This window comes from Dromiciops gliroides, chromosome 5 (genome assembly GCF_019393635.1).
Source record: "Dromiciops gliroides isolate mDroGli1 chromosome 5, mDroGli1.pri, whole genome shotgun sequence".
Taxonomy (NCBI): domain Eukaryota; kingdom Metazoa; phylum Chordata; class Mammalia; order Microbiotheria; family Microbiotheriidae; genus Dromiciops; species Dromiciops gliroides.
Window position 1 is genome coordinate 144,326,464 of NC_057865.1, and position 13,045 is coordinate 144,339,508.

The 13,045-nt window shown below is 36.1% G+C and overlaps 1 protein-coding gene across 1 annotated transcript in view; it reads right to left on the bottom strand.

Moving 5' to 3' along the window:
• Nucleotides 1-13,045, bottom strand: part of PRKAR2B (protein kinase cAMP-dependent type II regulatory subunit beta) — a 148,355-nt gene that overhangs the window by 11,325 nt on the left and 123,985 nt on the right. Inside the window, exons 5-7 of the mRNA XM_043968323.1 lie at nt 9,765-9,871; nt 6,057-6,210; nt 1,937-2,038 (exon numbers count right to left, since the gene is read on the bottom strand). Of these exons, the coding sequence (XP_043824258.1) occupies nt 1,937-2,038; nt 6,057-6,210; nt 9,765-9,871 (363 nt within the window). The remainder of the gene's footprint in view (nt 1-1,936; nt 2,039-6,056; nt 6,211-9,764; nt 9,872-13,045) is intronic.

A 13,045-nucleotide genomic window follows, 5' to 3' on the forward strand; every position in this document is an offset into this window, starting at 1 on the left:
CTATTTTATTTTAAATATTTCTAATCTATTTTGGAATTTTCAATATCTATTTTATTTTATTTTTTTTTCTCTTAATAGTATTTTTTTTCCTCTTAATAGTATTTTATTGGGGGCAGCTAGGTAGCGCAGTGGATAGAGCACCAGCCCTGGAGTCAGGAGTACCTAAATTCAAATCCAGCCTCAGACACTTAACACTTACTAGCTGTGTGACCCTGGGCAAGTCACTTAACCCCAATTGCCTCACTAAAAAAATAGTATTTTATTTTTTCCAGTTACATGTAAAGATAGTTTTCAACATTTGTTTTAATAAGATTTTCAGTACCAAATTTTTCTCCCTCTCCCCTTCCTTCACTGCTCCCCAAGATGGCAAGCAATCTGATGTAAGTTATACATGTACAATTACATTAAACATATTTCCACATTAGTCATGTTTTAAAAGAAGAATCAGAACAAAAGGGAAAAACCTCAAGAAAGAAAAGCATTTAAAAGTGAAAATAGTATGGTTCAATCTGCATTCAGATTCCACAATTCTTTTTCTGGACATGGAGAGAATTTTCCATCATAAGTCCTTTGCAATTGTAAGAAGCATTTTTTAAAGAACTAAAATACATAATGTATGTTTTTTCTATATTTGTATGTATTTTGGTGATAGGGAAAGGTGGGAAAAGGCAAGATTTGTAAGAAGTCTTTTTAAAAAATTTCAGCTAGAACAATATTAATAAGGCCAAAGTTTGTCAAGCTCCATCCTTTGCTCTGGTTCAAGATATAGATCAGATTTTTTACATGCCACTGATCCTAAGAGGGGTCAGAGAAAAAGAATCAGTACAAATTTAACAGCAATCTAGAAAAAACACCCAACCCAACTCAAGTTGCATACTCTAATGACTTTTTGACTATAAGCATTTATATTATTGGGATAGAGGGAGCATCCTTGAGAACTGGTAAGCACCATGAAGGCTGGGGCTTTTGCTTTTTTGCTTTTGTGTCTCCAGGGCTTTGTACAGTGGCTTGCAAAAAGTAGGTGCTTGATGGCTATTTGCCAAATTGAACTGAACTAAACCAGGAAAGAATCATCCTGTAAGGAACAGGAAGAAGCAAGAATAGGGCTATTCAAAAGGTGAAGAAAACAAAACTTAAACTGGGACTCAAATGGGCCTTCTCATAATACTGTGTGTAGAAGACAACATTAGAATCATGCATTTTTATGTGTAGGAGAAGGAGATACAAATGCATGAAAATAAAGGATTGAGAACTCCCTCTTTGTCTTACTTGGTCCACAGTGGTTTATCATATTAAGTTGGTAAACATCAAGGGGATATGAACTGTGGAAAGCTGAGAGATATCTGTATAGCAAAGTCAGGCTCTTTGAAGAACAGAACTAGACTAAGGAACGAGAACAGTGTACAGACGTTATAGCATATATTTTGGGTCACTGGCTTATAACTTGAAAAGGAATATGGTATGCAGTAAAAATCTTTGAAGCTCATGCAAAGGGACACTTTATAAGGAACCCCAACACAAGTCCCTGGGCTTCTACCTATATGAACAAACTTTATTTATATAATCCATAATCTATAAACAGCAACTGAAAGCTCTGTATTTTTGTAACTTTTTAGCATATATTTGTTTTGTTTAGATGATGAATTTCTTGAAGGAACAGCTACATTATAAATATGTTAGAGATCTTCACCAAGATTTAGTGGGCATTTAAAATAACAAAACTAAAAAACCGTGGTAGACAATAATGGCAACTATAAGTAGGTTTAACAGTAAAGATCATCAGTATAATCTACATATAGTGCTCTGATATTTTGAAATGAAAAATGTTGGATGCACTGGCTTCATCTACAAGGGATTTTATGCATACCTAGGTTAAACTAATCTTATAACAGACAATTTAAAGAAATCTTAAAGAATCACTAATAGAAATACTTACTTCTAGAGATTTAAGAAATGGTAGTGACTCAATAAAACTTTCATACATTTTTCTTTTTTTGGCATTGTTTTTTACGATTATCCTCCTGAAGGTTACCCTGTCCTAAAAAGCAAAATATGAGATAGAACAATAGAAAAGGTGAATGACAGAGACAAAAAAGATAGTTTAATTTACTTGAATTATATGGCTTTAGTTAATTTCCAGTGAGTAGCAGACCATGCTCTAAAATCAACCCAGTTTGTGAGTTGTGAGACAAAGAAATTATGTACTTCTAGATAATTAAATACAATTAACTTATTATTTTATATTGAAATACATAATATATAACAAATTCATATAAAAACATTCTGATGTTCTGCATGGCATACTTTTATGATAAAATGAAAATGCTAGTTAGCTTTTGTTTCTAGACACCCAGAGTTTAGAATTTTATTGAGAATATTAATCTACCACTAGGGGGTGTTGTCAAACTTCAAAAAAATAATTCACATTGGCCATGAAAGCTGATACTGGATTTCTAAGACATTTAGAAGTCACATGTTCCAGTTTCCTGACTTTATTAAGAGTAAAGTCTAAGACATATGGTTATTTTCTTTATTTGAAGCCTTCTAGGGGCTCAAAAACTACAACCTTTCAGGATAGGGCCTTTCAATGTTTTACTATAAGATCTCAGGACTCAGAGCTGAAAGAGTCGGAGTTCTTCCTTATCTACATTATAAAATACCTCAAACTGCAGAAATACATATAAACTATGGGGGAAAACAACAACAGTTTAAAAAAACCCTTCAAAAATATTTTGCTACAAATTTCACTCACTGTGAACAGATTTCTCAAAGTGTTATTTAAGTCTTTAAATAAAACTATCTTACTATTTGTTAGTTATGTAAAAAAACACTGAATCTGAAATCAGATGCCTAGTTCTGAATGTCTGTGACCTGTGTGACCTTGGTCAGATCACTTAACCTCCTTGGGTCTCACTTTACTCACTTAGGAAAGGAGACAGTTGGACTAGCTGGCCTCTGAGGTCACTTTCTGCTTTAGTCCATGAACCTGTCTACATACCTCAGATATGCATTAACTCAACTAATAAATAAATTGTTATGGCAAAAAGACAATACCAAAGATGTAGCCCACAAAACCACTTGGCTCCTAAATGGTTTGAGTCTCAGCAGACACTTGATACTAGTGCTCCCCAGCCTGCAGAATCCAAAATACCCATCCTAAAGTCCTAAAATTCTCTGATAGATGCAGCGGACCCTGGTCATTTCATAAGTTGCCTCGCACACAATATAACATTTGAGACCAGCTAATATATTGCTGCTAACAATCTCCAGATTTTTGTTTATTATTATTTTTTCTACCCACAAGGTCTCCTTGATAGAATTGCCATCATTTTTGCTCTGGTCTGACTTTCAGTTTTAAATGCAAAATTCTGGTTTGTAAATGTGTCTTTCCTGAGAAAGTTGTGCATTAAACAAGCTCCCTGTACTGATTGCTTTTGGTTATTTAAAAAAATATTATGCTTTGTATGTAGCACACTGAGGTGGTTATCATAAACGATTCACAATTGACAAACCGATCATAAAAATGCCTTGCTTAAATGGTATTCTAGGGTCTTGAAACAGTGCTTTTCTGGAATACCTAGCACACAGAACAGGGAATGGTTAGCCTTCATAGTCATCTAAAATTTCCTTTAAAAAAACCCCACACATTCTTTAAAAAAGTGTTCCAAATTCTCTTCCTCTAGCCCTCCCCCTTGATTAAGAAGGCAAGCAGTATGATACCCATTATACATGTGAAGACGTGCAAGACATATTTTTATATTAGCCATTCAATTAAAGTTTTCATCAGAGTTAAAGATTTTCCCTGAGGAGAAAACCTACCTTCAAAACAAAGCTGGTCCCATTGATTAAATGAAAGAGGTTTCCTTGGTCCTATTTTCATACTTGACCCAAATGATTAGATTTTATAACATTTACCTTTTTAGATTATTAGCATCATTTTCTTCAGATGACTTTACCAGTTTGAAAACAAAAGCCATCCCCTCAATTTCCCTTTTTAGTCTATTTCATGTTTAAATTAGTTTTGAGATTATGATGTCTTCCCATTAAGTAGGTTTGATTTTTCTTCTATAATTTAAAATAAAGGTTCTAATTTCAAGAAATTATTGCTCAAGAATTGTGATCATTTGTGTCCTGGTAGGGACAGACTATCTACATTCCTCAAAGATAAGAATTCTTGAAAACAACCAAAGAATCAATTCTTTATAACTTCATTTAAATTTCAAGAAAAAAATGTAAACGTTGCCCCCAAATATATACTGGACAGAGGCAGGCCTTATGTGTAGGAAAAAAAAACTGCTTTCCAGGTAGGATTTGCAAAGCATAGGTAAGGCACCCTTCCCCAGAAACATTTCCTTAACCCAATGCCAAAAAACCTAAAATCCTAGTATTATCAATGCAAAAGTCTTCTATAAGACTTATTTCTTTTCAAATGTGAACTTACTGGACAATCATTTAGAGCATTTTGAATTCCTCTGATATACTTTCTTATAGCACTATGGGTACAAAGGAAATGGGAAGAATTGGGTGGGGTGATGGCATGAATGTCAGAAGGAAGTAGTTGTTTTGGAGCATGGAATACTGCCAAAAGATGGTGTGCCCACATAGATCCCAAAATGGTAAAATGGGGATAGGTAAGGAGGATACAAAGAAAGGGGAGATGTTAGGGTAGAGAATTCAATTTACCAACCTAGGATGATAGGTACATAGATTTAGAGCTGAAAGAGGACATCAATCCAACCCCCTTCCATTACCAATGAGAAAATCAGACACAGAAAGGCTAAATGCCCTTGCCTGGGGTCACACAGCTACTAAATATCTAATACAGGATTTCTACTTAGTACTATGTTATCCACTGTACCACCTAGGTGGCATCTAATGATGCTATATTCTACTGAGCAGGTGATCAATAAATATTATTAAGTTGTTAATAGATTCAAAATAAAGGAGGGGGTAGTTAACACATTGTATGATAGCGTCAGAATTCCAAGGTGTGTAAAGGCTAGAACACTGTACCACATTTGAAGAAATAACACTGAACAGGAATAAATATAAAGACTTACATTTGGGTTGAAAAAAGGTTTTTCTGGTATAAGATCAGATTTAGAAATATAAGAACATATATGTAGAGATGGAAAAGAGCTGGGAGATAATCTGGTTCAACTCCCTCATTTTACAGGTAAGTGATTCAGGTGGCAGAGTGGACGAGGCAAGGAGGGTTAGATATTAGTGGAAAAGACCTAGAGGTTTTAGTGGACTGTAAACTCAATATGAATCAACAGTATTGTGATCCAATCAAAAATGCTAATGCATTCTTAAACCTCATCAATAGAGGAATCCCATTAAGAATGAGAGAGGGAAGCGTTCTACTGGATTCTGCCCTGGCCACATTTTAGGAAGGAAGGACATTAATAAAGTCCAGAGATGGATAATGAGGGTAGTGAATGGCCTAGAGTTCATGGACCATGAGGATCAGCTGAAGGAACTAAAAAGATTTAGGCAGAATAAAAGATGACTTTAAATATTTGAATGGCTATCACACGAATCAGAGATGAAATATTTTACATGTCAGCAAAGGGCAGGACTAGAGGCACCTGACAGAAGTTACGGAGAGGCAGACACCATAGAGAAAAGATTTCTGATCAAGCACAGGTTACACTAGAAATCTTTTGAGGTCCCTTCCAAGTCTGAGATGCTGTGATCCTGCAAAGTCTACTGGTAAGTTAAAACTTTCAAAAAGGACTCCATCTATCCATTTGCTGTTGTTCAATTGTTTCCGTCATGTCTGGGGAAAACCCGTCTGGGGTTTTCTTTACAAAGATCCCGGACTGGTTTGCCATTTCATTCTCCAGCTCATTTTACAGATGAGGAAACTGAAGCAAACAAGGTCAAGTGAGTTGCCCAGGGTCACACAGATAGTAAGTATCTGAGGTCCTCCTGACTCCAGGTCCAGCACTCTACCCACTGTGCCACCTAGCTGCCCTAACACCTATCTATTATTCAAAGATAATGATAATTAAACAGGTTTTCAAATAACAGCCATAATAAATATTACTTACCAAACCCCATAGAGCACCAGGAGAGGTAGCAGTGATTGTAGCTGCTCTAGGTGTATTGTACATTAAGGCCAATTCACCAAAGCTTCCACGGTTATCATAGTTACCAACACACCTTCCAACACCATCACACTTTACATAAATATCATAGGTGCCCCTGTTGTATAAAAACTAAAGTTAAAATGATATAAGCAAAATCTCATCACGATAAAGATGAGTACAAAGAAGAGTTCTGTAGAGTAAAGCTCTTTCTCTCTAATGTTAAAAGGTATTTAAAATTAGCTAAAGTGGTATCAGGTTGCCAGAGGCTATTGTGCATGTCAAAGTTTAGCTATTATGGACAAGTGCAAGAATTATTTCTCCACACTTTTAGAGGAGGCACACAAATAGACTAACCAAGGATGATAGGTATATCTGGTAGGAAAAATGAACCAGAAATAGAACAATTTTTTTGGACAATTCACAACTAAAAGCAGCCAAATGTAATTATGGATACAACTATAGCTTTGTTGGCTAGAAGCTGTCACAAAGTACTAGATGTTCCAGAGGTTACTTATCTAAGATTCCTCAAAATATAAAGGGCTAGAAATGAAGAGTAAGCTTGAATTTTAAAGTGCTTAATATACTGTTAGATTATGATGATGTTCATATCATAGGTCTTTTGTTTGTGCCTGTTTTCTAATTTGCCTTTCTTTTCCATACAAATGAGATTCAACAGAAGTGAATTTGCATCTTAGGGTACTTTCTGCAGCCTACAATCTGTATTTATATAAACTACATTTTGTGTGTGTGTGTGGGTGTCTTCCCACACACTATCTTCTAGTGGGGAGAACACCATTTTAGGACCTACTTGAGCATATGTGAATGCAGGTGTTAGAGGATTTCTTCTGTTGTAGTGTGGCTATTCCCTAAAGAAAATAAAAATCCCAGGGATACTTGAAAAGTAAAAGGATTAAAGATGAGAAAGGATTAGAAAAAGAAGGGGACATGTGAAACAGAAACAGGGTGGCTGGGAAGAGAAGTGAATAATGTGTTTTCATAATTTAATGACAACTGAACCTTTCATAGATATCAGTTAATACTGAATAATTATTCACACTACCTGTTTTATTTAAATCTGACCACATTCCTCTCTTTTGAGGAAAAATAAAGTTTTCTGTATTTTGAACATAAAACCATACACAATGTAGTGACTACCAAGAGAGAAGTGAGTAACTGAATTAAAACATATGGAACAATACATCATTCTGATATTAGTGACCCATGAAGCACGGTCTGGTCAAAATAGGACCAGGAATCTAGAGAATTGATTCTCATTTTAGCTGTGAGTCATTATAGGCCATGTGACTCTCTCTACTTCAGTTTTTTTATCTGTCAAACTAAATGCTTCTCTCTTAAGGTTGTTTTGAGGATTGAAAAGAAATAAAAACACTCTGGAAAGTTAAGAGTGCGATGCAAATGAAAGGCTATTATTATTACTTACCCAGTAAAAACAATCATATACTCTTTTCTTATTGTACCTCCATAAATCGCAAAAGTTTGAAGATTGAAGCTCTGTATATTACTGCATTTTATTAATGACAATAAGATCATTGGTTTGATCCAAATGTGGACCAGACAGCTTGGAAATGTGCAGTCTTGGTCACGTGAATGAATGTGTGTGTGTGTGAATGTGTACAAATTCTTGATTATTACAGGAGATATAACCCAAAGAACACGTCATAGCAGATGATGTTCATTTGTTTATATGACTTACTACCTATGCCTACATATTACATTTCAAGAAACAAGATGGTAGGAAATAGGGACACAAGAGGTCTAATAGGCACATTTCTGTATAGTCTGCTCCACTTAGAGAGGACTTGTGAATAACAAACATCAGGATGTCTTTAATTCATCACCGCTCACCACAGGCAGCCTAGGAAAGCAGATCTGTTTACTTAATAGAGGCAAACTGTGCTTCACTGTGATATGTTAGGGTTAATGATTCCTACGTTATCATTCTGCATGCATTGTTGCGTTCTGCTTACTTTTTTTTTTTTTTTTTTTTTAGTGAGGCAATTGGGGTTAAGTGACTTGCCCAGGGTCACACAGCTAGTAAGTGTTAAGTGTCTGAGGCCGGATTTGAACTCAGGACCTCCCGATCCACTGCGCCATCTAGCTGCCCCTAAAATATTTTTTGTTTGTTTTGTTTTGTTTTTTTCACACAGCTAGTAAGTGTTAAGTGTCTGAGGCTGGATTTGAACTCAGGTACTCCTGACTCCAGGGCTGGTGCTCTATCCACTGTGCCACCTAGCTGCCCCTCTGCTTACTTTTTAAATAGTAGAAGTATACAATTTGGCAAATACCCCTTACCAGTTTTTTATTTACTTGTTCAAGACTAGCACCTATTTAAACATACTTGATAAGGCATATTTCTATGAAGTTAATTTTTCAAAGATTTAGTTTCAGAATGACGGATTAGTTTGTGTTTGGGGCTTGAAAAGCAGTTATATTTTTCTCCTAAATTTTCTGTATTGTAAAATACAGGGTTTTCAATTAAGCTGCTGTTTTTATGTGGAGGTTTTAAAAATAAAGTAGTTAAATTAAAACACCATCAGAAAAGGGAAACACATCTGTTTATACTGTGGGGGCAAATCCAGTCCTCTGTAAATCCCATTTTCCTTATCAAACCATCTATAAATACTATTTTCTCCAAACTACCCCGCTATGTTGTGGGATCAAACAGATATATAAAAAAAAACAGTCAGCCCCTGGACATTGCTTGCTGTTCAGACTTGAAAAGTAAGTCAGAAACCCAAAGTTCCAGTTCCAGCTTTGTTACCACCTTAAGCACATCACAACTTTTGTGGACACTTAGCTTCCTCACCAGTAGGAAGGTGTAATACTTATAAGACCTATCTCACAGGAATATCTGAAAGGAAAAAGTATGATAATGTATGCCAAGCATATGGTAAACTAGAAAGTGTAATGAAAATATCAACTGTTATTTAAATGATAAATAAAAATGTACCACTACAATAATCCCAAGGTCAGAGGACAGACCATGACACTAAACACTTCCCAAGATTCCCTCTTGTTTCTAGGATAAAAAACAAACTCCTCTGGTTGGCATTGAAAGTTCTTTGCATGCTTATTGCATATCATTTCCCGTTACACATTTTATGTTCCCACTCACGCTGGCCTACTTGTATTTCCTTGTACACAATATTCTAGCTTTTGCTTCTGCTTGGAATGTATTCTCTCCTTAGACTCCAAGCTTCTTGTAAAACTCAGTCCAAGGTCCACCTCCCGTATGAGTCCATTCCAGACTTCCAAATCTACTAAGGCCCTTTGGAATTTATTTTTATTTGCCTTGTATACACTTTTTTCTGACATATGGATATATATAGTTTGACCCAATACAACATAATCTCCTGAGTGCAAGGACTTTGTATTTTGTTGTCTAGCTGCCCGACACTATTTTTAAAACCCCTCTATTAGGGGGCAGCTAGACGGTGCAGTGGTTAAAGCTCCGGCCCTGGATTCAGGAGGACCTGAGTTCAAATCCAGCTTCAGACATTTGACACCTACTAGCTGTGTGACCCCGGGCAAGTCACATAACCCCGACTGTCCCGCCAAAAAACAAACAAACAAACAAACAAACAAACAAACAAACAAACAAAAAATGTATCAAAAATAATGTCAGTGCTATGGCTATAAGTAACTTACCTGTCAATGACGTAAAAGTTGTCACCATCATCCCCTTGATCAATTACATGCTCTCCTTCTTTGACCAGCTTTTCAAACATGGCATCCAACACTTGAGACATCTGCTCCTATTTTTAAAAATGCAAATAATACAACATATAATCTTTACAAAATTATATTACATATATGTAAACCTGTGGAATCAAAGGCTGTATAAAACCCCTAACAAAGAAAAATGACAATAGAGAATCATTGTTATTTTCAGTAATATTACATGAAAATTATGTTAAAGCCTAAAAGTACCTAGCTACATATTTTTTATATCTTATTGGATAGTTAATATCAAAATGAACATATCAATACAGGCTTATATTCAGAATGATCCTCATGTACAGGTCTGACCATGCCCCTTCTCCTGCTCACGAAGCCTTAGTGACTCCCGAACACAACTTCCTCTAGGACTTTTAATGCTTTTCACAGTCTGGCTCAGACTTATCTTCCCAGGCTGACGACACATTATTCCTCCTACAAGCTCTGCCTTCCAGCCCATGAGGCCTACTTTCTGTAACCTCTACATGACACTACATCTCCCACCACCTGGAATCTTTTAATATTGCTGCCTTAAGGTTCCCTCCAAAATTTTGCTTCTCTGACACCTCCTACAAGGATGTTTTCCTGATCTTTCCTGGTATTAGTTTGCCCTTCTCCAAAAGTCACTTCACATTTTAAATATATCACGTGTGTTTTGTTTTGTTTCTTCTTCTTCTTTTTTTTTTTTTTTGGTGAGGCAATTGGGGTTAAGTGACTTGCCCAGGGTCACACATCTAGTAAGTGTCAAGTGTCTGAGTCTGGATTTGAACTCAGGTATTCCTGACTCCAGGGCCAGTGCTCCATCCACTGTGCCACCTATCTGCCCCTGTTTTTTTTTTTTTTTCAATCAGTGTATATACTGTTCCCCTCAGTAGAACATAATCTCTTTAACAATGAAAGCTGTTCCATTTGTTCCTAGTACGGTGCCTGGTGCATAGTAAATGCTTAACAAATTCTGGTTCAATTGAATGCTTGCCTCTGTTCCTGTTTTAAATAGAATAAAATGCCCATCCTCAAACTGTCATGTAGCTTATATACAGAATGACAATCATGCCTAAAGGAATGAACCCATTTAACAAGAAACTACGTGTTTGTTTTTGGTTTTTTGCAGAGCAATGAGGGTTAAGTGACTTGCCCAGGGTCACACAGCTAGTAAGTGTCAAATGTCTGAGGCCGGATTTGAACCCGGGTACTCCTGAATCCAGGGCCGGTGCTTTATCCACTGTGCCACCTAGCTGCCCCCTGTTTGCCTGCATGAAAGACCATTTAAAAAATCCTACTGTTACTCCTCTAGATTTACCCAGGAAGTCTTATGTTTGCTTAGTGAATTCACCGACTGATCCTAAACATTATGATTATGTGTATGTACACAAGTTCTCCTATATGCACACATATCTACTCTGACAGATGTAATTCAAATACTGGATATGTCAACAGGCAGTCACACCTTCATGAAACTTCTGTGAAAACTAGGTTTATAACAAAAGAAATGAACATGCATGTGGAAGCCAAAGAGTTCACAAGCCATACAGAAGTTTGTATTTTTATAATAGCAGCACAAAGGAAGGAGGAGATATCAGAAATCAATAGTTACTGTATCTATTTATCCATCTTTCTATATACTTACATTTTTATGCATATATATACATACAAAAACACATTTATGTGTATAACATTTTCTAAGTAATGACTCTTTACCTATGTAAAGCAGATTTATTACAACTAAAAGCTAGAAACACTCCTCAGTGCATACATTAAAAATATGACATTATTTCTCAAGTACTAAATTGTTAATAAGGCTTAGAGGTAAATATTAATGCATCACCACTCTATCCTTTTTAAGAAAAAAATAATAGCTTGGGGGCAGCTAGGTGGCGCAGTGGATAAAGCACCAGCCTTGGATTCAGGAGTACCTGAGTTCTAATCTGGACTCAGACACTTCACACTTACTAGCTGTGTGACTCTGGGCAAGTCACTTAACCTCATTGCCCCTCAAAATAAATAGATAGATAAATAAAATTTTAAAAATAAAAATAGTAGTTTAATCTGCTTCAGGCACATAACCTTTACTGTACAAGTAGCAAACAAATATACTTATCTGGGAGATTTTGGTATCTGGAAAGTTTTGGAGGTTTAGGGTAGAAAACAAAAATGAAATGAAGAGACATTCCTTCTTGTGTCTCCCTCTTTTAGGTGGTCACATTCTTTCGAGACCATACCTTTCTCCTACCACTAGGGTGGCCAAGAGGAATAACCATCCTTTGCTTCACTCCTCTATTCCAACCCTCAATGAGAAGACTGCCCAGTCTAAAACACCTACTTCTGGTTCACTTATGACTCCTTATCCCAGGCTTCAATGGTCCCCAGTCATGTGTTTTTTCTATTTTTGCTATTTAGGACTTATAAAAGGTATTAATAAATAAACAAAAGATTCTCTCTCAATTGATTCATTCCACAGTGGGGGATGGGAAGAATGATGATTTAGAAAGAAGGGTTTCTTTCTCAGATGTAATTAATATAAAGTTTGAGAATGCACTGCAAATGCCAATGTTTAAAATCAAGGACATTTGAAACATTTAGTGATGGTAAACAAAAGTTACTTTAAAAAGGATGACAAGAGGCAGCTAGGTGGTGCAGTGGCTGAAGCACTGGCCCTGGATTCAGGAGGACTTGAGTTCAAATCCAGACTCAGACACTTGACACTTACTAGATGTGTGACCCTGGGCAAGTCACTTAACCCTCATTGCCCCACCCCCCCACAAAACAAACAAACAAAAACATGATGAAAACCTAAACCAGGACAAAATAGAGAAACTCCAATCCTTGATTTTTTTAATATGATTTGGAAAAAATATCAAGCTTTATGTTTATGTCGCACCTTTCACTATTGTAATGACAGCTTCAATAACCTGCCCATGTAGTATAGATACTGTTGCTGTGTCTTTAAGTGGATTTTGAATCTTATATAATTTAACAGTCATTACTAGAGGAGTCTGGGAAGAGATGGAGAGTTTTAGCTATCATTTGGTTTTTTGTTCCATAAAAGTATTTTGTCATTTTCCAGTTACATGTACAGATAGTTTGTAACATTTGTTTTTATAAGATTTCTAGTTTCAATTTTTTCTCCCTCACTCCCCTTCCTCCCCTCTCCCCAAGACAGCAAGTAATATGATATAGGTTATATATGTACAATCACATTAAACATATTTCTT